The following is a 24,509-nucleotide window of genomic DNA, read 5'->3' on the forward strand; positions in this document are numbered from 1 at the left end:
GTACTCTGGGGTTTGCTTGAGGTTCTAACTAGAAGGAACTGCTTTCTAAATTACATATACACTTCTGTCAACAAATAAGAGTGACTCACTTCTTTTGTAGTTTGTTGGTCAAATATAGATCCCTGCTTTCATCCATTAGTTGCTTGTGTGTTTGTGTATTAAAAAAAATCATATTTTCCCCTCATAACTCATATCCAATATCACATGAACTTTCATACACATCTTGGGCAGATTATTTATTGGGCAATGTACTTCAACATGAAAAAAAAGTAGTTTAGATTGTTGTTGTTTCTTTGCTCATGTATTCACTTAATTATCAAGGTAAAATATGGTTTGGAGGTCAGCATGACTTCCGTGGAAATCAACACTGAAATGTATTACAAACAACAGATGGTGACCCTCAGCACAGACTCAGCATTACAAACTATCGACCATATTTTAGAGACGCAATGTCCTGCATTCAAGGTTTGACTGCCAAGCTGGTGCAGTTAAAAAGAACAAAGAACAAAGAACAAAGAACAAAAATGAAACACAAAGTGCAGTGAAGGATGAATTTTTAGCCTTGACATTGACATGAATGTGCAATCTTATTTTTGATGTGACTTTTGGCTTGTCCGATCAGATATCATGGCAGAGTCACTCTAATTATTTGTGGGGACAGTTTTGCAATCTTTTTTTTCACTTGGGATGACCATGGATTGATTTGTGGCACTGACCAGACAATAGTGCTCAATCTAAAGGTATAGTACCCAATCCAGGTATTAGGACCATAAAGATATTTTTGCCTGACTGGGCACTTCTGACAATTTCCTTGGCCAGCTGTCTGGTATTACAGAACCTTTGTGAATATGCTCATAGTGAAATCAAATTCAGTCAGTCACAATACCGCCATTGGCTGATTAACCTAAACACACATTTATATAGCAATCCACTTTATATTTAAAAACAAAAAGACTTCTAACTGATGTGAATAAACCCTCTCTGTTTGATGCTAATGTGCCATTTTGTAGCTGTTCAAAATGGCAAGTGTGTTTATTGCAAAATCTTTGGATCTTGTTTGGTAATGTTGTAGTAATGTGGTAATTGTGGTAATGAGTATGCAACATGTACAGTACTGTGAAAAAGTATTCGCCCCCTTCCTCATATATGTGTTTTTGCACCTTTACAATTCACAAAGATTGTATTACTTCAAACCAATTTAAACATTACATTGATATATCCCCAGGATGTACGAGATGCATTTTTAATATGATGATGATGATTATTTTTTTTAACAAGAAAGATAAGAACCTCTCTGACTATATCTGAAAAAGTAATTGCCCACTTTGTTAAATCACAAAGTAACTCTGACTTACTATACGATTTGAGTAAAGCTGAGATCAATTTCACAGGCCAGACCCAAACCTGATCACCATCACCTTTGTTGAATCAAGAAATCGTCTGAATAGAACGTCCACCTCCGAATGGCTCAAAACGAACAAAATTAACGTTTTGGAGCAGCAAACACAAAGTCTAGATTTAAATCCAGTGCAATACTGTGACGTTAATTTCGATTAGATTAAATGAAACCTTTGCAAGGGATAAACATACAAAAAAACAGAAAAAGGGAAGCAAGGGGGCATATACTTGTTCCCAGAACTGAATGTGTATTTATCACTGTAGTAAATCAATGAGAGTTGCTTTTAAGCAGCCTTTTGCGTTTTTTCCGCAACAGTCACTCAGTGGCTCTGTCAGACTGAGGATGAGCACATAAGTGTTTGTCTATGTGGTTTTACATCATGGAAGAATAGTGTCCCTCTTTCCAGTGAACGCAGCGAGCACTAGGCCGTAGATTAAGCATCTCTTGGAGTGAAAACTGATAAGGTGTCTGGCAGGCATCCTGTCACAAGGGTGACTTAATGAGACCCAGATGGTCACGGCATACCCACTCATACATACATACATACTCTTTGATCTGTTGAAGAAAAAGCAACACAATCTTTCATATTGAAACACAATGATCAGGACTCATATTAACCACAAATCCTAATGTGTAAACGTTATTTAGGATGCTTAGGAGATCACTGAGATAAAAAACATGTTGCATGACGACTACTATATTTTCAATATTATTAAATGTTACATCCAGTGCCAGTGTGGGACTCAGACCTTTTCAGACCTACAACTATGACAAGTTATATAGTAAAAATCTAGAGTAAGGGACCAATAGGCAAGTGTACATTGTGTACTAATTGATCATAGATTATAGTGCTCATATATAATTAAAATAAAGTTCAATTCTAGCTGGCTCTGGCATTCCTGTGTGGAGTTTGCATGCTATCCCAAGCCTGTGTGGGTTCTTTCCGGCTTCCTCCCACGTTCCATGTGTTAGCGATTTTTTCGTTCAAAACATGTATGTCAGGTGTATTGCACACACTAAATTGTCCCTAGGTGAGATTGATTGCGCACATGGTTGTTCATGTCTTTGTGCCTTGCAAATGGCTGGCAACCAGTTCAAGGTGTCCCCTGCCTACTGCCCATAGACAGCTGGGATAGGCACCAGCAAGCCTACGACCCATGTGATAATGTGGCTCTAGAAAATGAATGGATGAATGGACATGCACTGTGGTGATGACAAAAGAAATGGCATTTTGTTTTGCATTTTTTTGGATGGCAACAAGGTATACCATATGAATTTAGTTTTATCGTTGTGAAGAGAATTGTTTAAATATATATTGTATCTTGTTTTTATATGCAGTGTAATCGCTTTTGACAAAAAGGGTTTGTAGCTCTCGGTGTTTTTTTTTTTTCCCTGTGGGAGACAGTCAAAATGTCTCTTTGAGAATTACAGTGGCCGAACATGGCGTTCCCCTTATCAAGATGATTTTTTAAATGCTAGTGAATCAGCAACATTTAAGATCACACGACACTTCCCGTTAACGCTCCCATTTGTCGCCCACTGGTCCACTTCCGGTGCACCAATTAGTGGACAGAGCTCCAAACGAAACACTCATGATTTCCCTGAATGCTTTGTTGCTCTGACAAGTAACACTTGTAATTTTGTTATGCCTATTTATTTAAAGTTTTTTTTTTTTTTTACGCTGTGTAATGAAGTTACAGATTGTTTTTGGCAGTTGTGGATTGAAAATTAGGTATAAAAAATTAATCTGCACGCTGGAGTAGCGGAACCAAGCAGTGCAAATTGCAGCCTGGCCCACCGGGAAATCGCTTAGTCACGTCCCCTGCAAGATTTATAAAAGAACAGACACTCAAAAGCAAAATGTGTGGCGCTCACTTTCCCAATAAAACCACAGGGCTAATGCATAGCGAGTGAGACTCCGCGTCTTGATTCATCTGTGCAACGTTTATGCACACGCTCTCACGCACTCACACTTACACGCGCGCATACAAACGCGCCTGCCTGGAAATGACAGCGCCAAGACAGGAGGTCTGGGAACGCCAAGGAGAGCAAAAATGGGAAGGGGGAGTTGGAAAGTTGCAACTTCAGGGCAACGTAGACCACATGCTATGAGAAGGAATGCGTGCGTCTTTGTAGGCGAGCAAAGGAATACAAGCGAGACGGAGACAGGAGGTGGAGGAAAGACGCAAAGAGGGAGGGATCTTGAGTGTGCTCCAGCGTGGCTCGCTGCAGGGTCTGAATGAAAGGACCTCTCTCTCCCCCTGCTTTCTCGATGTGTGCTGTCTGTTCGCCGAAGCTAGCGTGCACATGTGCTGAGAAAACAAAACAGGACCCGCCGCTTTTAAGACAGAAGGTCAGCAGCAGCTTTCATTTCCTTCTCTGCACCTCCGCGAAAAGGCCGGGTTGCATCTCTACAACGTGGCTGCATTCGTAAGGACTTCTCAGCATCCAGCAATTGTTTTGTTTACGAATATTCCACGTGATGGACATAGCGATGTTTTTAGAAGATTGAAAATCAAGGTAAAATCAAGGACATAGCGATGTTTTTAGAAGATTGAAAATCAAGGATGGACACATTCTGGGAACACTGAAGACTTTGAGGGCAACATCAACTGGACAGATGCACAGCACATTTTTTGAAGCACTGGACCTGGATCACTGTAAACTTTATATTGTTTACTTGTAGCTTGTCATTCAAGTGTGATATGTGGGTGGATTGTTCGGCCTTATCCCAAGCGAGCGGTCGAACAATTAGCAAACAGGTGTGATGAGCGGCCAGTGTGTTTGATCCACAGTCAAATATACACAAAAAACATAAACGTTTGCAAATCAATTTATCTAAAGTTCTTGTCAGTGTTGAAGTGTGCATATTCTCCCATGAAACCTGATCACGTCACATTTGTCATTATTTACGTTTAACTTCCCACTGCTCACTTACTGACTCATTACATTACTAGCAAGTTAAGTCAAACCCTGCTGAACTGTATCTTTAGAAAATGACGTTCACAAAATGCACAGCAAAACAACATCAGATCCCAGGATGGGAATTCCGGCCTCATCTCCTTCTACCCATGCTGCTGCTGCTCACCCAGGTGGGCTGGGCGGGCTCTCATCCTCAGTGTTTGGATTACAAGCCACCATTCGAGCCCCAGCAGCCACTGCTCTTCTGCAAGGAATATGCCAAATTCGGATGCTGTGATGAGGAAAAGGATCATCAATTGTCAGTCAAGTTTTATTCCATCATGGAGCACTTTGACCATTCTGGTTACGTTACCTGTGGAAGGTACATACGCAGCATTCTCTGCCAGGTAAGCTTTTGATATATTATAATTGCCGACTACTGAAAGGAAGAGAAAGTATTTTATTGGTTTTAATAAGCATGTAATAGGCATGCAGTTGTGATTTACACAGAATAAAATACATTTATTCATCCATCTCTTTTCTAATTTCTTCTCATTAGGGTTGAAAATGAGCTGGTGTCAGTGTCTTGTCTTTGGACCAGAGTTGGCATTCTGAACTGGTTGCCAAGCAATCACTGGGCACATATAGATAACAATTAACAGGCACATTCAGACCTATGGACAATTTAGTGTCTTTGATGACCCTACCATGTAACTGTTTTTTGGAAACACGCTGAAAACACATAATCGTCGAGAATGAGTCCGACCAAAGAGGCGTAGTCCAGAATTGAAGCCCAAACAGATTTACTGTCCCAAGCAAATCAGTGTGCTCACCTGCATGTTTACATCAAGCTCCAACCTCCAAAATTTGTAGAACCAACTTTTATTTTCTATATAACACTATGCTCCTTTGCCAAATTATAATAATTTAAGGTCATAATTTAGGTCATTTAATTACAACTTATTGTTTAAATTGCCATATCTATGAGCAGAAATAACAATGTGTCATATTCTTTTAAATGAATAAAATAAACATCAGTGCAACCTTTTATTGTCATGTGAAAGAAACCACAATACACACTTTCAGTGTTAGGATCTTTTTTTTTTCCCCGGAAATATTTTGTTGTGCACTTTTCAAGTGTGTTCTTTCACATTAGAGGATTGAATGACCACATTAACTTGCATGCGACTTCAACTTCAGAGGCAGCAGACGTGGTCTGAATGAGTAGCACTTAAAGTTATTTTGAAAACAATGACTCATACTGCACCAGTCTGCAGAAATTTCCTCGCAAAAGACTTGCAACCCTAATAAACAGCTGTCCATTTCCGTCTCGCTACATTTAGGTCTCTTTTCTGGGCTTAGTGGTCCTACAAAGGTTTTGCTTGCGCTCATACTCCCACGACTTGCTTCCTGGCACAGGGAGCCATGGCGCTAGTCCCGCCTACCGATTGCATAATTGAGTCTTGGTTGTGCAACTCAGACCTGTAGCTACATATAAGTGTGAATTAAAATGTGCCCAGAGCAATGAAAGATTGGCCCAGAAACTTCAGATCAAACTTAATTCACAAAATAAAAAGTGCACGATGTTAAGACAATGACATATCTTCCGACTCCTAAAGTATAGGTTTCTTACACTCCAGTAATTACAGTTTGCAGTGGTGCTCGTAAAGCAGCATAGTGCTTCTGGTGTGAATTGCTAGTTAGGTTAGGAGAGCTTGAACAGAAGCAGCTCAAATCAACGGCCAACTGATAGTTATATATTTGACAAAATTGGATCCTGATTTCCCCACCCCCACTTTTTGTCAGTTACTGATGGAAACTTAAAAAAAGGCCCACTGAGGTCAGGTTTAACAACTTCCTGGATACTTTACTTTTGATGAAGGCACTACACTGTGAGTTGCTCTTCCAAGCAACACAGCGGAACACTCCTGGCACTGATATCAATGAGAGACCCCCTCCTCTCAAACTCGACGGACCAGACAAACATCCACATCCTCTTCTGGCCAGGGACAGGATATTTTAATTTCCGCCATGAGGGATTACAAAAAAAAAAAAAAAAAAAAAAAAAAATCAAAGGAAAGATTTTGAATTAGATAACAAATACATTGTGCGGGAGATAGTTGTTGATACAACTGAAATAGAAACTTTCTATTATGGTTGGATTTATTTTTGCATATTTTTGTGTTTGAAACACTTCTGAAATTAAACAGATTTTTGCATTCTGTTATACAAGAGTTATTGCATTTGTTTATAGTCATTAAAGCACTAACATTAATACTGTTTGACTAAAGACCATTTCTTGTAAACGCTTTATTCCCTTGTTTGTGAAAATGGAGGATAGTAGTTATTTGTTCAGTTAGGGTATGTAGGATTCACCACATGGTAATATAATAACTGTAGATCACTGCACTGCTGTGAAATTTGATTCCTCAGCAAAGTCTTTATATATTGTACCAGAATTGCATCCAGTTGAGTTGCATTAAACATCTTCATTCATCCACATGCACAGGTGTGAAACTGCAGTCATCCAAGGCCCTTTCTCCCCTCATCACGCGAGAGTTGTTATCAACGTAGCTTCAAGATGAGATAAATATCAAAAACATGGAGGATTATTTGTGTGTATAACTATTATCCCTGGTGTCATGTGCTACAAAAACAAAACAAAACAAAACAAAACAAAACAAAACAAAACAAAACAAAACAAAACAAAATCTCTGAAACACAAACCTATTCCATAAATGCAATGATGTCATCCCAGGATGAAGGATTAAAATGGGGAGGTAAATATTTCAAAACGATGATACAATTTGGGTTTTCCATAGGCTAATAAATATGAGAATGCACTAAACCAAGTATCATCAAGTAAGATTAGCAACCCTAAAATATGGCTTTTTACTGTCAGAAAAGGCAAGTCCAATTCACAGCCTTAACCGCAACATGGCTCGGATTCTGCGTCTTCATGTGCCTTTCGTTCACCCTTCAGGGCGTGGTCGGAGAGTGGTTTTGACTTAATAACCGGCTGAACCTTGTCTCGGATCCATTTATACCATGCTACACTTACACAAGCGCAAATTCGCAGGCACAAACACGAACTGTATAACCAAAGGCCTAACTGGACTTTGGTGAGGCAGCTGTGGGGGAATAAACACACACATCCTCTATTTATGTACATTACTAAATTTCACTCCTGAGATGAACCATATTGTAAAAATGATTGCAGGGCTCATATATTTAGTTTCTACAAAGGCGCACAGGCTCCTGAAGAAATCATATTTGATCACATGATCTCCAAAATGTTGTTAATACCATGTTCACATTTGAGAGTTGGTGCTATTTTTTTGGTCCTCGTTCAGTCTAGTGGAAAGAAAACATACAAAATCAACATTTAGGTATTTCTCAGCCACAGCTGTTTGCAGTGTTCTGTTTGCATAATTTAATATAAATAGCATAATAAGGTCATTCATTGAGTCATTGTTTTTATAAAATGAAGCCAGGTTTTCTGATGCAAACTGATGACATCATTGCGTAAGTGTAAAAACAGTTAAAAGTGAGTTACAGTACTGTAAATATACCACAACATTGAATTTCCCATGGAATTATTAGTTTTTGTACACAGTTGATTTGTAGAGTTGAATTGAAAGTGTGGACAAATACTATTGAAATACTAATAAAAACAATTGATTGTTTTCCATCCATCCATCCTTTTATGCTATATGGCATATAGCATATGCAAATTCAAGGATTCCAAGGTTATTTTGTCTCTAGCTCATTGTAAAAGAATTCAATAGTATTTCAGGGATAAAGATGCTTTCGAATAGGCAAGGAATCAATCAAACATTTCTCTTCTGTGCAGGAGTGTTCTCCGTATGCTGCCCACCTGTATGACGCAGAGGATGCAAACACACCCATGCGCATTTTACCTGGGCTGTGTGGTTACTATTGCAATGACTACTGGAACCAGTGTAGATACACCCTGAGTCTCCTGCTGGAGGACCGGTGGAACCCAGGGAGGTATGCAAATCTGACCTCCGCACTCGAGGAGAATCACAGACTGTTCTGCGAATTTCTGGAGCTCAAGGACAAACAGTACTGCTACCCTAATGTCTTGTCAAATGCAGGTATGTCAACATACACGCAAGCACAAACACGCATCAAATGCGGAAACGATTAAGATATGCCAGAACCCATACCTTGTCAAATTCCTGTCGTTTAATCACAAGCAAAGCGTCAAATTAAAACGGCTAAGTCTGTCGAAATGAAAGTTTGTGTTTCAAGACGGTAACAAAAAAAGGCATATTGTGTTTGGGAGGCATTTGGGAGCATAGCTTGATGCTCCTCTTGTCCATCCGCAGAACTAAATGCTAACCTGGGGTCGGTTCGAGAGGACGCCGAGGGGTGTTTAGAGATCTGCTTGCAGGAAGTTGCAAACGGGCTCCGGAACCCGGTGGCCATGATCCACGCAAATGATGGAACACATCGTTTCTTCGTGGCTGAGCAGCTGGGCTTCGTGTGGGTGTATCTGCCCAACGGCTCCAGAATTGATCGTCCGTTCCTCAACCTCACTCGGGCTGTCTTGACATCACCTTGGGCTGGGGATGAGAGAGGATTCCTTTGTATAGCCCTGCATCCAAGGTTGGCATGCTTTTATACTATATAAAAAAAAAAATAGCACAAGCGCTGATTACCAGACTGGCTAGCAATCAAATAGTATAGTACCTGTTGGAATATATTGCACAGAGTTGGGTATTTTACGTACATTTTTGTTTTGTTTTGTTTTGTTTTGTCATTCAATGATGCCCCGCCCCTCTTTCGTTGCTTCGCCATTTTTTCAGGACAGAAATCATAATCATCAGTCCATTGCTCACTCTCCTCATCAATGCCTCAACCCCCCAAATAATTCATCTCTGCCATCCTACTAAAAAATAAAACTGATTAAACATCTGAAAACACCTTATAACAAAGTAATCTCTACATCTTGGTCTTGATCAAAATGCAAACACTAAACTTTACAAAATTCACTTTTGATCATCCAAATGAAGTAGATGTGCTTAACAAAAATGAAACTACTCGTAATCACTCACCACAATGTGTTGCCGCAGCACTTGACTGCACTAAGCAATCATGTCCACTGTGGAGCATATATGTCAAACAGTATGTATGATTAATGTTTGCTTAGACTGCAAGAAGCAAATGTGTCCACTTGGAAGCATTATTGTTCTTCAACTTTTTTCAGCTTCTGTTATCCATTCAGCCACCATTTTAACTACTTGAATAAGTGACGGTTACATAAAACGAAATGCACATTTGACCTCATGTCATCTGTCACATAAAATACAGGTTAAAAAAAACCAAATGGTTTTGCTGAGTTTAATATACTAAATGCGGGGGGGGGGATTTAATGACTTCTAACTTGCATTTGCTTTCTAAGAGTCAATCAGAGTGAGGTTTTGACTTTGCAATATGTCCATTGGTTACTTGAATGATGAACGAAAAGGCATCCTAAAATGCCAAAATTCTTTACTCAAACATGCGCAAGCGATTTATTCGTTCAAATCATATTTAAAAAGCAAAATAACACAAAAATCTCTTAATACCTAATACCGCATTGCTTTTTACTTGGGGTGTGGTGATTACAATGACAGATTAAAATGGCAGAAGAGTTCTACTGTTCTGTTGGTCTTTGTCTGTTGTTAAAAGATTTTCGTCATTTGGTGGTCCATCTGTGACAGCCCGTCAGTACCAAACTGCCCACTTTTGTTATTGCATATTTAATTTTCAGCAAAATTGTAGCCTCAATATGTGCTCACTTACAAAATTTCCAGGGGAAATCCTCCAGTATACAGTATATGTTTGATTGAATATCTCACTTACCTGTAGGTTCAAAGCTGTGAGAAAAGCTTATGTTTACTACTCGGTGTCCGTCAAGAAGGAAGAGAGGATACGCATCAGCGAGTTCACGCTGTCGGCACATGATGACAACCAGCTTGATCACAACTCAGAGAGGTGAGGTGGGAGGATTCCATATTATTTTGGGCAATAGTTGTACATTGTGCTCTTATTTTGTTTTCTGTCTCTGCTTCTGAATGTCACTAACTGTTGTATTTGTAAATACCGTGTGTCTTTGCTTGTGGGAAGCACATTGAGTTGCCTGGTGTATGAAATTGATTATACGTATAAGTAAAGCATCCTTACGTTGTTTTATCCAATGAAACAAATACAATTCTGAGCCCAGGTCATTGTCTTCTTTTTGCACCTTACTGTAGAACCATCCTAGAGGTGATAGAACCAGCATCCAATCATAATGGAGGGCAACTTTTGTTTGGCCATGACGGATATTTGTACATCTTCATTGGAGATGGTGGTCGAGCAGGGGACCCCTTTGGAAAATTTGGCAACTCGCAGAACAAGTGAGTAATGTACAATGTACAATCCTTGTGAGTGGTATACCTGTCTTGGTTTGTGATAGTAAAATGTTTATTGTTAGAAGGTAAATGCTTAAAGTTCATTTGACTTGATGGGAACACGTATCACACCTGCTTTCATACTGTAATGATGAATTTGAATATGCTTATGGAAGTGGTGTAACATCATGGTGATAGGCCCAGGACAAAGGCTTTTTTTTTTTTTTTTTTGGTGCTCCCAAGCCCCTGCCCTAATCACAAGTGTTGTGTCCAAAAAAACAGTAAAGTGCTTTTCCATATAGCTGTCAATCTCACTGATTCTACTAACAAACACAAAGAAGCAGTACTCACTCATTAGAAACTCATCTTGTGGGGCTTGCTCTCAGAAAAGTCATTTACGAGTCTGGAAAAAGTCCATTTGCGGGTACAGCCGATTCATGAGGCTGCGCTGGTGGCGGCTATGACGCCTTGTGTCCACCCGGTGCTGGAAAGCTAGCATGACTCCAGTGGAAGCCGCAGTGGCGGGACACTCCATTTTGCTTTGCCTGGGCTAAATAAAACATCTATTTTAGCCTTAGCTTTGTCAAAAACATTTTTTAGCTTCACCCTGTTTCTTTTTTGTGCACTACCTTTTTTATTCCAAGTCTAACATGACTGACATGTGCCAAGGTCAGGGGATTGAACAAATGATCCTTTTATCCTCTCTTACCAGCCATGCAGCATGACTGACAAGCCCCTACCTTTTCATTCTATAAAACAATGTGCTAAAGAGAGAACAGGACATCACAGGTGGCCTGCTAAATCTGCATGAAAAGGAGCAACATGTACCACTACGCTAGCAGTGAAATGCCACTCGGCACAGTAACATTTATCAAGGTTTTTGCCACCATTGCTAGAAAATATGAAATTCCATCAGGAAGGCACGGAGGGAAAAACAAGCAAACAAACAAAGTGCTATGTCACATGATATTACAGATTTCAGGAGACAAAGACCTCATAAGGATGAATTAAAATGACTTCAGACATAATTACCTCGACTGTTTAGTCAAAGTTGTTACTCACCTCTGAAATCACACAAAAGCATAACCCAGCATGACTATGTTTCCTTTGGCTGTTTTAATTTCCATATGTTGCAGTATGTAATTTAAAAACCAATGAACACTATTAGATGTCTTCATTCTCTCCAATTAATCCACTTTGTCTCCAGGCAAAAACAGGAAATGTGTCTGTGACTCAGCTGCTTGTATTTAAAGAATAATGTCACGTAACAATTTTATTGTAAATAGCAACCAAAACAAGCCCACAGGCTCACCCTTTAAATTATACTTGTTTGAAATAAACAGATGAGTTTCATGCACTATAATCTCCCTTTTTTTCAATTAAAATCTGTCTGGTGAGACCCTAGGGAAAAAAAAAAAAAAAAAAATTATATATATATATATATATATATATATATATATATATATATATATATATATATATATATATATATATATATATATATATATATATATATATATATATATATATATAAAAATATTTTTTTTTAATTTATTTTTTTTCATCTTTTTAGTGGTTCGGTGATGGCAACCTGAAACCACCTCTCTAGACAGCTTCAGTTTAGCTGTCTCTGAGTGGTTGTGTTGACACGCACTTTAACTCTGTTGGGAATGAAAGAGGATACACTTGGCCAAGTCTAATATTGACACGACACATTGCGGACTGCCACTATTTGGTATTTGGAAGGTAGCGAGGAGAGAGAAAAGGTTAGAAGTGGTAGCTGCCGTCTATTGAATTGATTGCCCGGTGGTTCAATGCGGGGCATAGTCAACTCTTTGTTAAAGTGTTTGGGTGAGTGTGGATGGGGGGGATGTTATGAAGACACATGCTATTTTCTCACTCTTAAAGAAAAAAAATTCTACTTCTCTAGGTCAACCCTCCTTGGCAAGGTGCTGCGTATTGATATTAACAACAATGGTAATGGTGCGCCATACAGAATCCCTCCAGACAATCCATTTGTAGGCGAGAAGGGGAGCCTCCCAGGTACATTTCACAATCTTATTAGTCATCATTTTATAAACATTTTGATAAATTCACCATTTTGGGGTTTTGTATTTACTCCTGAAATGATAACAATATTTTAGTCAATGTGCGTTCATTTGGGTCCCTGTTTGTTTTGAGAGTGTAAAATGTCATCTTTCAGAGATTTATGCCTATGGTGTGCGCAACATGTGGCGTTGCTCTATTGACCGTGGAGACCCAAAGACAGGCTTTGGTCGAAGCCGGATGTTTTGTGGTGATGTGGGGCAGAACAAATATGAGGAAATAGACGTCATTCTTAAAGGTACATTTACAGTTTTTTGTTATCCAAAAAAATAGCTCTTTAAAAATGTACTGTGTACTGTCTTTTTTCAGACCACCGCACCCATTTATTGGCTTACTGTGCAGCTACCCTAAATTTCTGTTAGTCATACATAATAATAATTATTTGCTGAACGCAAAAAATGTGTTTAGTGATTGAATGTTATGCTCTTTCTGACTCCTAAGCAAGCCAAGCGAGCGGAGACCAATTTGGGTGTAAAAAAAATATTTATTCAATTTGAAATTGCTCATTTCTGTTTTTCAAAATGTTTAAAAATTCTAAAAATTCTCTCTAAAAATTAATCAGCCTTAAAAGCACTTTATAATACTGGATGGATCTTCTGAAACAAATAGTTTATGGTGTTGGGATGGATTTGCCTTGTTGTTTTGCTTTGCTGTGTATGAAAGTGCTCATATAGTTGTAATAAATGTGTTTTCAGTAGATTATGTCTCCCTCGTAACAATGTTTCTTGCTTTTAGAATTATGGAAAGCCAGTTTTCTTCCTGGTGACACACTCCTGTTTGGAGGTATTGGGGTGGCATTTGTCACTCAAGCATAAAATGCACAATCCTCCAAATGAGTGTTTAGCGCAGGGGTGCCTAGACATTTTTGCCCCAACATCTACTTCGCAATCGTTCACTGCATCTTGCAAATCAGTTTTCACATTCTAAATGCACAAATATAAAATCCATGCATTTTCATGTATAGAAAAGATGTATTCTCGGTTCTAATAAAAACAAAAGTGCTTTTGGTAAATTTAATAGTATACTATATATAACCCATTACATAGGCTACTGTATGTGCATCTGAAGTTATCTTTTAGCCCAGTTGTTTGCACCTGTTATTATTATTTGTTTTTGCATTTCACGTGATCTACCAAGACAGCCTTCAGCTAGGTGTACTAACTCCTTATAAACATTGCTCTGTGTTGAACACGATGATCATTGAACTTTGTTGATGGAGTTTGATCACAGACAGTGGAGGTATGGCATTGCCATTTAATGCACAATGACATCTTTATTGTTTTCTAAAGCTGGACTGAAAATTTTTCATCATTCTAATGATGAAAATGCTGGATGGCCATATCACAATATTTACAGGCACCTGATAATTAGTAACTGTCACTGAAAAGTTTGCATATTTTACATGGACTTAGTGCACCTTGTTATGTGTGCTCCGTATCCTATAAATGAATGTTCTCCTCAAATGGAAGATAAACAGGCTTTCCAAAGTTAGAACCCAAACTGTCAAGAAGCGTTGTTGGAAAAACTGGATGTCTTTCAAACACAATATTGAGTTTCTTGTTTGATGTTTATTTTTTGTATACTACTCAACGTTGATAATTATTTCATTGTGAAGCATTGAATTTGATCAATAATGAACCATTACTATTGACATGTGTTTTAAGGAGGCAATTATGGATGGAGGGCAAAAGAAGGCTTCAGCTGCTACGATCGCAAGCTCTGCCGTAACTCATCGCTGGGTGAGGATTTCACTTATTGCACTGTTTCTTTGAACAATGCTACGCAGAACAATGCTGGAAACTTTTGAAACGTTTTTTTTTTTTGGCACCAAGTAAAGGGCACTCTAGGCAAGTGGCGTGTATAAAATGGATGCATGGATAATATACTGTATATAATGAACAAGGTATCGACAACAACAGGCTTAATGCTTACAGTTAACAGGACATTATTTTACAAATGTTTTTGTTTCAATTAATACATTTCGTAGTTAGAATGTTCCCTAATGACAGATATGCTCTATGTTACATAGATGACATCTTGCCTATCTATGCGTACCCCCATAAGATGGGCAAATCAGTGACAGGGGGATACATCTACAGAGGTTGCCAAATGCCTAACCTGAATGGACTTTACATCTTTGGCGACTTCATGAGTGGGTGCGCACTTCGTCTCTGCAGTATATAAATTACAGGCACTTGAATGCACATGTAATACAGAAATGATGTATACTGCTTCCCCAGGCGTCTGATGTCCTTAAAGGAGAATGTGGCAACAGGTGAATGGCAGTACAACGAGATCTGTATGGGAAGAGATCAGACCTGCAGGTTCCCCAAACTTATCAACAGCTACTATAAATACATCATTTCTTTTGCAGAGGATGAAGCGGGTAAGGATTTCATTTCCGGTTAGTAGAAGACAGTGTGAAAGTAGTGCTGGTGTATTGAAGAATATAAACTAAAGTAGAACTGTATATAGCAGTGGTCTTCAACCTTTTCATCAACACGGACCGGTCCACGCTTCAGATTTTTACTGCGGACTTTGACATTTTCTGTCAAAAGGCAGAAAAATGTACGCAAATTATATGAAGTCAATCATAAAACTGAATTACAAAAGCTATTAATTTCAACGCAAATACCTGGCACAAACGAAAATGCGAACGAGTTTAACGCATGCAAGGCAGAACTATATAACATGATGACGATAAGAACTAGTATTAGCTAGAATGTTATCCACAGTCACAAGTTGTTGGATAAACAAACAAACTAATTTTGGGCATATTATCCTACATCAACATTCTTACAAAGAAAGCACAACGTGTGCGTCACCAACTGATTTCTCTCCAAACCACACCATCCTTCTCACTACAAAATGTAATATCAACAGCGGCCAGAGGCGGCACCAAAAAACAAGCCAAGCAAAGCACAAATGAATGAACTGTTAAACTAAATAAATCAGTTCCAAAACATTATTTCGGGTGCGGCCCACGCAGCCCGGTACCAGGTGATCCACGGACCGGTACCGGCCCACGGACCGGTGGTTGGGGACCACTGGTATACAGTATTCTGCAATACTATAAACTGATGACATTTGGCCCAATCATCAATATTGTATTTCAGTAAATATTTGAAATGAATACATGAATTAAATGTTTGAATTAAAAGTGCATTAATTAATCCTTTATAAAACAACATCTCCATTAACATAAGCAGAAAATACATTTTAGAGTGAAAGCTATTTTTGTTTTTGAATGGTCTCACTCAATCTCACTTTTGTCTAATGCTGTCTCTATCTAAGGTGAATTGTACTTTCTTGCCACCGGTGCCCCAAGTGCTACAGCCAGAGCAGGAATCATCTATAAAATAGTGGATCCCTCCAGGTGAGCACTGCCACGCACCGTCCACCTGTCACACACATTCAATTGCACTTTCAGGCACGTGGAGTGTATTTGTTGATGTTATGTGTCTCGTGTGTGCGTGTGAGACCACATCTAGTCTATAAAATGATGATTGTCTTTGATGTATCTCATAGGCGAGCAGCACCAGGTAGATGTGCCATCAAGCCCTCTCCAGTGAAGATAAAGGGGAAACTTTTCCACTTTTATCCCAAAGAAGGTAAAACTAAACCTGCAAATACGCTTTTTCAACCAACTCCTTCCTTGCTTCTTTTTTTAATGGAACTCATTTATCAGAAGAAAAAAAAACCCAGTTCTCATCGAGCAGTAATTTTAATTATCTTGAGTTCCGCTCCAAAAGGGTCACAGTATTTCTCTTCTTTCAGGTTGAATCAGAACCATCCCACTTTTTAGTAGCTCTTCAGTTTGGTGTCGGTTGCAGTGGAAGGCAAAGCTAGGTACACTGCTGTCCATTGATTAGTCGACCGATACTCTAACTTTCTGCCTTCTTCCGTGTTACAAATGTAATTAATTTACCGGGTAGAACCATTGCTGGTTTTACGCTGCAGGTACTGCACTTTCACTACACTGTCATATCTGGTGATATATATATATATTACATGGTTTCTTGCTGATACGGTGTGATGTCACTACTCCAGAACCTGACACAACTCATACTATATAACATCAAATCGTCATGCAATTAACAAATGCAATAAGTGTGCCAGACGTGCCAAAGTCAAGCCAAGTTGTGTACTAATCAGCCGAGCCAAATATGAAAGTATATTATAACTGCAACCTTTTATTTTTTTGCTTATATTTTTGCCAGAATTTGTAATCGATAAAAAACCGACGACCACACCTGTGCCCACGACAACCACAAGGAAAATACCACCAACCAGAAAAACAACAAGGAAAAATACAATACTGTCACCAAGGACAAGCAAACCTTTGCCCCAGCCAACGCCCGCTCCTACCAGAAAACAACAAAGAACGCCGGCACCGACAATAAGAATAAGACCGACAACAATGGCTCGCACCACCTTGGCAGCCACTGTGGTCAAAGCTACACCCACCGGTAGGCTTACTGGTACACCCATCTACCAAAACAAGTCCGTTGTCAGGACTAGCATTCAATCCACCAGTCGAGCCGTGCATATTAGTGTCACAACGGGGGGTTTTGTCGGCACCGCTCTAACTTTAATTTATGTTTTAAGACTCTACTAGCCATTTAACATGGGCTACGACAATTTTTTTTTTTTTTTAACGATGATTGATTGCAGCCTTGCTGCTATCTGTTGTTGCTAACAAATCATTGAAAGGCAAATCGATTGGACTTTTGATTTTTTTAATTTGATTTTCTTTCAATTTATGTTTATTAGACCCCCCCCCCATTTTACTTTCAATGTCCACTTTTTGTGATTTAATGTGTTTCAGAGTAGATATGAAATGATCATGACAACAATCTGATTACGTATATCAGATGCTTTTATCATAGTGCACAGACTGTTGAATATTTGTTCTGAAATAGACAAACTTGATGTTTTACATGTTTTACATATAATGGAATGATTTAAATTTCTCTCGGTTAAACCTATCCAGTGTATGACTCCAGTAAAGTGTAAATCAGTTTCCCAAATTTGACACACTAAAGCATGTGTTCACAATAGGACCTTACTTAACTGTCAAATATCACTCAAATTCCATTGTTATCCCAGCAAATCTTGAATCCACTTTGCAGTGTCTTTAAAATGTATTTGTCACTTCTTTTTTTTTGCACAAAACTGAAGACAATCACAGACGTGCAATTCTGCTGAACAGCAGATATTGATTTTAATGGTGATTAGACTTTCATTATTTATTAGTTTTAGCATTAAGTTGTCAGATAATTTGGTTTACGCGATTTTTAGCTGATTTTTTTTTTCCTAATTACTGTATGTCCTCTATCGCGAATCCAGATGTTGTAGTGGATGTAGGTTTGCTGTCATTCAATTGCAGTGTAAATTCCACTAAACTGTGTGCTAATCTTTGGCTGGTTCAATAGTTTAAGCATGTTGTATACATTGTGCCTTTTTTATGTTGAGATTTGCACTAATTTAAATCGGTTCATTATTTATTTGGAATAAATGATTCTGCATCTGCCTCAGTTTGGACAATGATCCTTGTGTGTCTGTGTTTGCATGTTTCCAGCTATGCTACTGGTGTTTCTTCACTGAGGTGCGATAGAAATGATCAAGTAAAGAGGGTGATTCTGTCTCTCCCTCAGGTTATCGCTCGGCTGTCTACACCGCAGCCCCCTCTCGGACTCAAAACCCAACCGCCACTTGGACAAGGAGACACATGAGACCCCCACAACCCCGCCCTACTACCGCTTCACGACCTCGAACTTTCCCGCAGCCCCCTCCTCTTTCCACAAAGCAAACCTACAAGGCTTTGACCACTCCGCGTTATCCTGTGCACGCGAGGAGGTGGACGACCCCGTATTGGACCCCGAAGCCCACTTCCTATAAGCCCCAGAGTTCCTTGATAGATACCACTCAGACAAAAACACAGGAGGAGAAGCTCGGGTTAGGAGAGAGGACAGACAACACAGAGGGGCATGAAGGTAACCAAGTTAATAAAAGTCCCAGAGGCAGAGGTTATGGGTACAAAAGAGTAAGAGGCGACGGAAGGATGCGCGTCGGCTCGGTTCGTCTGGTGAGTGCAGATGGCCTTCCGGACCGAGGCCGGGTAGAAATCTTTATACGTGGGGAGTGGGGGACGGTGTGCGATGACCTTTTCACCATGAAGGCGGGTACAGTAGTGTGTCGGCAGCTGGGCTTCAGAACGGCACTCGCTATCATGAAGAGGGCTGCGCTGGGCCAGGCGGATCGCAGCGTCAGGATCTATTTGGATGATGTGGAGTGTGAAGGTGAAGAGAGGTCACTACTTGAGTGTAAGCGATCCAGAGTTGGGAAGCACAACTGTTCGCATGCAGAGGATGTGGGGGTGATCTGTGGTTAGCTCGGGATTGGAGAAAAGTGCTAACTCCTAACTGCTTTAAGATTTCATAGCTACCAGAGAAATATTACAATACATACAGTAAGTTGTCACGATGACTCCGCTTCCTTGAAACATTTTTTAGAAGTAATTCCATGCCGACTTAGTTGGATGTAACAAGTTGAATCTGATTGGTTCAAGAAACAATCTCATTCGCTAATATTAAGTTACATTAGCCTCTGCTACAATTTCTGAAGGCCCCGGACTTTCAGATTGACATTGGACTGCATAAAAGCTGAAATCTGATATGGAAAAAAATAAAATAAACATCGACCTACATGTGTTCAAAGTTGCACAGTAACAAAAAAAAGTCATAAAGAGAATAAACTTTTACAAATATATAAATTGATGTAGTGGAACAAATATGAGAATGAACATTGTCAACGTTGGCCAGTACTTCTTGTACGTAATGTTGATGCTAAAACAAATTGACTTGAATTCTCACAGCTGGCTGACACGGGCTCCAAAGGCATCTTCATACCATACTGATAACAAATAGGTTACTAATAATTTTCTAAAGAATAACATGGAATGCATTCATGTAATTTACCAGTTATATACAATTTCTACTAGTTTATCTGTTAGATCTCTTCACTCATAGGAAGCGCCACTATTGGTTCATTGTCAAATGTTTTCCAGGAAGATATCTGTATTTTTAAATGTATGGTTTCAGCAGGTCTATCCTTTGCCAACATTTTCAATGTTATACTGTATTGAATGTACTACACAAAATTTAAGTAAAGGAAAAATGCTGGACATTCCCTATTTTGAATGTAATTTCCACTTTGTAAAAAGAGTGTTTGTGATGTTAATAAAATGACAGCAAGATTTTATTCTCTTGTATGTTTATTCTAAAATGCTTTGAAATGGTGTAAAATATGATATTGAAATTTGCTATTTGGAAGCAGAATGGTGCCCATCACTTAAAGGATCACCATACCGTATTTTTTGGAAAACAATGGCTCATGATATTGATAGTTGGTGATTGTTCTTTTCCAATGAAAAAGGCAGATGCTAAAGCTCCTTTCACCCCGTAATAAGTCTGTTTGCTTTGGTGGTGGGTCATTTCCCACTACACTTTCCACTATTGCCTCAGTTGTCGGAGGGAGCTGCTCTGGTGTCATCCGACTGAAAGCACATTTAATGCACCAGGAGACACACATAAAAAAAAAAAAAAAAAAAAAACAGCAAGGAAGAAGAAGAAGATGGGTGATGTGTTTCATGCACGATTTCAACTGTATGTAGACCTGCAATGAAAAGAATACAGGCTCACATTTAGGGTAGGGCATTATTTAAAGTTCAAGGATTGCGACACAGATTCCATTTCTTCAATTCGGTACCGATTTCTAACGATTCTGTGATTCTACTCCCCAACAACAACAAAAAGAAAAGGAAAGAAGTGAGAATTATTTTTACACAAATCATGATGTGAACAATTCCATTTTATTGAACTTTTGACTGTTTGTGAACTTAACTAAGAGTTACTCAAATGGATATTTGTAACCAGTGGCTAAATTGATTTGATCATGAGAGCTTTATTAATACGAAAGCCCCAAAAATATGACAACCAGTACTTAAAGCATGCTATGAAAAAAATAATTGATTTGCTTAACTAGTCTTGTTTTTCTTTCTGCCTTCGTAGTGCAAGCAAGGACATGTGCGTATGTATGTATGTATGTATGTATGTATGTATGTATGTATGTATGTATGTATGTATGTATGTATGTATGTATGTATGTATGTATGTATGTATGTATGTATGTATGTATGTATGTATGTTGCAGTGGTGTATGCTATAAGGTAAATATTCACTTGGTTTATGTGTTTGACTCAGTATTTTAGGTCAATTCCTAACACAGGTCGTCAGCAAAATCAGAAATCAATGACCCCCCAAAGGTGACCACCGCCGCAGCGGTGTCTCGGTGGGTGGCTCAGCTGGGGAGATCCGCAAGAAGCACCCATGCACGTCCAATGTCGCCAACCTCCAATTGGTTCAGAGCGATGCTACTGACATTCATTGCTTGAAACAGTGATTGGAAAGACAGACATGACTGCCAGAAGTGACTGTACTGGAAATTCATTTTCAAGGTGGTCTTTTCATAAAAGGAAAACAAAACTTTGGCCCCACATTGGACCAGGATGCTTTCAGAACTGGTTCCTGATCCATCCATTTTCTATAGCTACTTATCCTCACAAAGGTTGCATGCTTATCAGCCTTAATTCAACCTCAAGTACAGTAAGCCACTTCATTCATTTGCCATGTTTGACCCAACTTTAATGAAATGGAATGAAATTGGTTGTCTGTACTTGTTCAAAGGAAATTGAATACATTTGCCATTGTAAAAAATTACTCACAGCTGTGGAAAATATTTTTGTATTTAGTTTGGAGTTTTATTACACAATATAAATTTATATGTTGAAACAGTAGCTTGTACCTGTATATATAAAATCATTTTGTAGTTTTAGCGCAAATGGCTTGTAGGTGTGGCACTCCATGCCCACCACCCCCACCCCAGTCATTTTGCTGCAGCTACAAAATTACTTCTTATAGGTACAAGTAACTATTTCTACAGATACATATTTTTAAATACAAGTATAAACTATGGGAGGAATAAATACAAAAGTATTTTCTATAGCTTTGTCATTTTTACATCTACAAACTTATTACATTCACGTACAATTACAGTGGGAAAAAAATGCACAAGTATAAGTTATTTTTGCACCAAATTTGCCTTCATGTGATCCTCTGCACATTTCAAATATGTAACAAGGATACAGACGATATAACTGTGTCAGTGTGTAAAGTGGGAAAACTGCACATTTTTTCAACATTGTCTCTTAATCAGGATAATGTAAAATTTTAAGATTCCATATTTCAGTACACTGAGTACAAAGAGGGAAACAGCATTACTATCCAAGAACAGTATTTATCAGTCCATCAAATTGTTGTGCACTCCGTGCCCTTTTTTCTTCTCATATCCTCTCTACTTTCTGCCACCATCCCCACTAGAAGCCAGATGTAGCCAAATTTTGATTGTGGCATCAATTTCCTGGTCACGCCTCAAAGCAGCTGAAACGTGCAAAAATGCTTTAAAATTCACTTTTTTCCGCTGATTCTGCTGATAAACTGATCATTTGAATTAGGTCTGTTGGGACTTGGGAGGACAGAAACCTCAAAAAATATCCATGATAGGCGATCCTCGGGTTTTGACATGCCAGCCTTTGGCATTACTGACATCTAGAGGTAAAGACAGCACATATTACTGTAAAATTTGAGAAAAAAAATATGCCATGTGAGGTGTAATTTTGATAAAATAAGGATTGGCTTCTTTTTTTCCAGGCACTTTAATGCGCTTGAGTTCCTTTTTGCTTAGATACAGGGTTGTCAAACTCAGAAAATCTACTGCCAAGTGGGCTGGACCAATACAACCATGATATATATTTCTAAATCCTTAAAACAACAACTTCAAATGTATTCGTTTTTTTTTTTTTTATTACTTTCCAAAAGAGTAAAATCACAATATCACTATTAATCTTCAGACATTAACATCACTAATAATCATAAAACATTTAAAGTTTTTCGTTTAATAAAAATCCGCTCATTTATATACTTTACACATTCATCTCACAGGCCAGATTAAACCAATTTGCGGGCGAGAACCGACCCGCGGTCCGTATGTTTGAGTGAGTCAGACAAACCTTTACCTGTATAAATGCCATGCTGTAAAATTAAGTAGTTAACAGTTGTTGAAACGTTCTTTTTTTTTTTTTTTTTACAATGCTTTTTTTATTCTGTCACTGTTAAAAAGGATACAGTTTTAGATATACTTATACAATTTTTAAATAGATAATGAAAGCGAAATATTTTTTCTTTCCTATGGGGTGGGCTTTTCAAAATAAATAATTGAGAAGCATTGAGTTAAGAGAATTTAAATGAACTCCTACTTTTAATTTATACAGTGCACATTTTTTTACCTCTAGATGTCAGTAATGCCTAAGGCATGGCGTTCAATGCGGGCATTTGCAGATCCTAGTTAATTCAACATAGATTTATAATTTTGTAATAAAAGTACACAGTTCTTGGCAACAGATGCAAACTATTTTCCACAGCTGTAAGTCATGGTTTACAATGGCAAATCTTTACAATTTCTCTCGAACAAGTACAAATTACCTCTGCACAAGTCAGTTTTGCACAAAATTTACCTCCATAGGTTCACATGGTCTAAAAATGAACACCTCTTTCAATAATACTGCAGTTGTTGAGGCATTTTTAATAAATATGGCAAATGAATGAAGTTGCTTGGTTAAGGTTGCATTAGGACGTCTATAAATTGCCTGGCCCATAGGGGCAAAGTTGGGCCAAACTATGGTTGTGCGATGTGGCTGGGATATGGGCCTCAAGTGGCCCACGTTGTAGATTCAACGCTAATGAATTAGGCTAATGGACTGCAATCGTTTGAGGGATGTGGGCAATCTATGAGTAGGTAGTGCGAGCCATCACTGGGCCAGACCAATTTTGCTATGTGGGAAGACCCCTCAATTGACTTTTGGTATTGTCATATACAGGAAAATTTCAGCAATATCTACCAAAACTTGTGAAACCTTCTTCAAGGTGACCAACCAGTTTTAGCCTAATAATTGGCAAGGGGTAAATCTGCAGCAGGCCTGTTAGCTCAGTCGGTCAGAGCATGGTGCTAATAACGCCAAGGTCATGGGTTCAACCCCCATATGGGCCATAATCTTTCAATAACTTTGAAGCTTTCGTGCATATGAAGCAGTCAATCCTTTGTGAACTGCATTTCGCAGTCTTGATGTAATCCTTGAAACTATTCCATTATCCAAGCTTATATGACGTTGGAGGAATACGTGTTACTAGTTCCTTCCCATTTTTCTCTAATGTTTTTGTTTTCGACCACCAGATGGGGCATTTTAGCGACTGTCAGTTTCGGTTTACTCTGCGTTGTCATGCATAATACACAATGTGAATGTACTGCGAGTGTTTAATTCATGTGGCAGGAATGTGAATGGTGTGTTCACATGTTCGGAGGAGAGATTTCCAATTTCTGAGCCTGTCGCTGCTGTTCTGGAAGCTTCCCCACTAGCAGGAAGGGGCTGGTGAAATTATTAAACCAAAAGGACGTGCAAAGTGTGTATAGATTGGCTGAGGCTGTGCTGGTTGTAAGGGTGAAAGGGACGACAAAAAAAGGAGACAGAGGACGGATGGATGGATGGATGGAAGGGAGAAAATGTAACGGCAGAGTGGAGCAAATAT

General features: G+C 38.8%; 1 protein-coding gene and 1 non-coding gene across 2 annotated transcripts; both read left to right on the plus strand.

Annotated features, from left to right (window-relative positions):
• Window positions 1–2,783: 2,783 nt before the first annotated feature.
• On the plus strand, window positions 2,784–20,070 carry LOC148416187 (HHIP-like protein 1). Its single transcript, XM_088428346.1, has 15 exons — window positions 2,784–3,919; window positions 3,966–4,707; window positions 8,154–8,418; window positions 8,653–8,932; window positions 10,178–10,303; window positions 10,564–10,707; window positions 12,632–12,744; window positions 12,905–13,045; window positions 14,472–14,546; window positions 14,837–14,963; window positions 15,048–15,193; window positions 16,102–16,183; window positions 16,336–16,418; window positions 17,028–17,276; window positions 18,465–20,070. Exons 2-15 carry the CDS (start codon window positions 4,396–4,398, stop codon window positions 19,199–19,201), a joined length of 2,880 nt encoding a protein of 959 aa, XP_088284472.1. The 5' UTR covers window positions 2,784–3,919; window positions 3,966–4,395; the 3' UTR covers window positions 19,202–20,070.
• Window positions 20,071–23,899: 3,829 nt separating this feature from the next.
• Window positions 23,900–23,973, plus strand: trnai-aau (transfer RNA isoleucine (anticodon AAU)). The gene has a single exon. It is a non-coding gene; the product is annotated as a tRNA-Ile (tRNA).
• The last annotated feature ends 536 nt before the right edge of the window (window positions 23,974–24,509 follow it).

The sequence above is a fragment of the Hippichthys cyanospilos genome, chromosome 11, assembly GCF_059441005.1.
Source record: "Hippichthys cyanospilos isolate Australia breed blue-spotted pipefish chromosome 11, RoL_Hcya_1.0, whole genome shotgun sequence".
In the NCBI taxonomy this organism is placed as follows: Eukaryota; Metazoa; Chordata; class Actinopteri; order Syngnathiformes; family Syngnathidae; genus Hippichthys; species Hippichthys cyanospilos.

Excerpts from the sequence above, each read along its gene's own strand:
- LOC148416187 (XM_088428346.1), top strand. The coding sequence starts at position 4,396 with ATGACGTTCACAAAATGCACAGCAAAACAACATCAGATCCCAGGATGG. Across the intron at positions 8,933-10,177 it reads TGTATAGCCCTGCATCCAAG|GTTCAAAGCTGTGAGAAAAG; the intron begins GTTGGCATGCTT and ends ACTTACCTGTAG. Across the intron at positions 10,708-12,631 it reads TTTGGCAACTCGCAGAACAA|GTCAACCCTCCTTGGCAAGG; the intron begins GTGAGTAATGTA and ends CTACTTCTCTAG.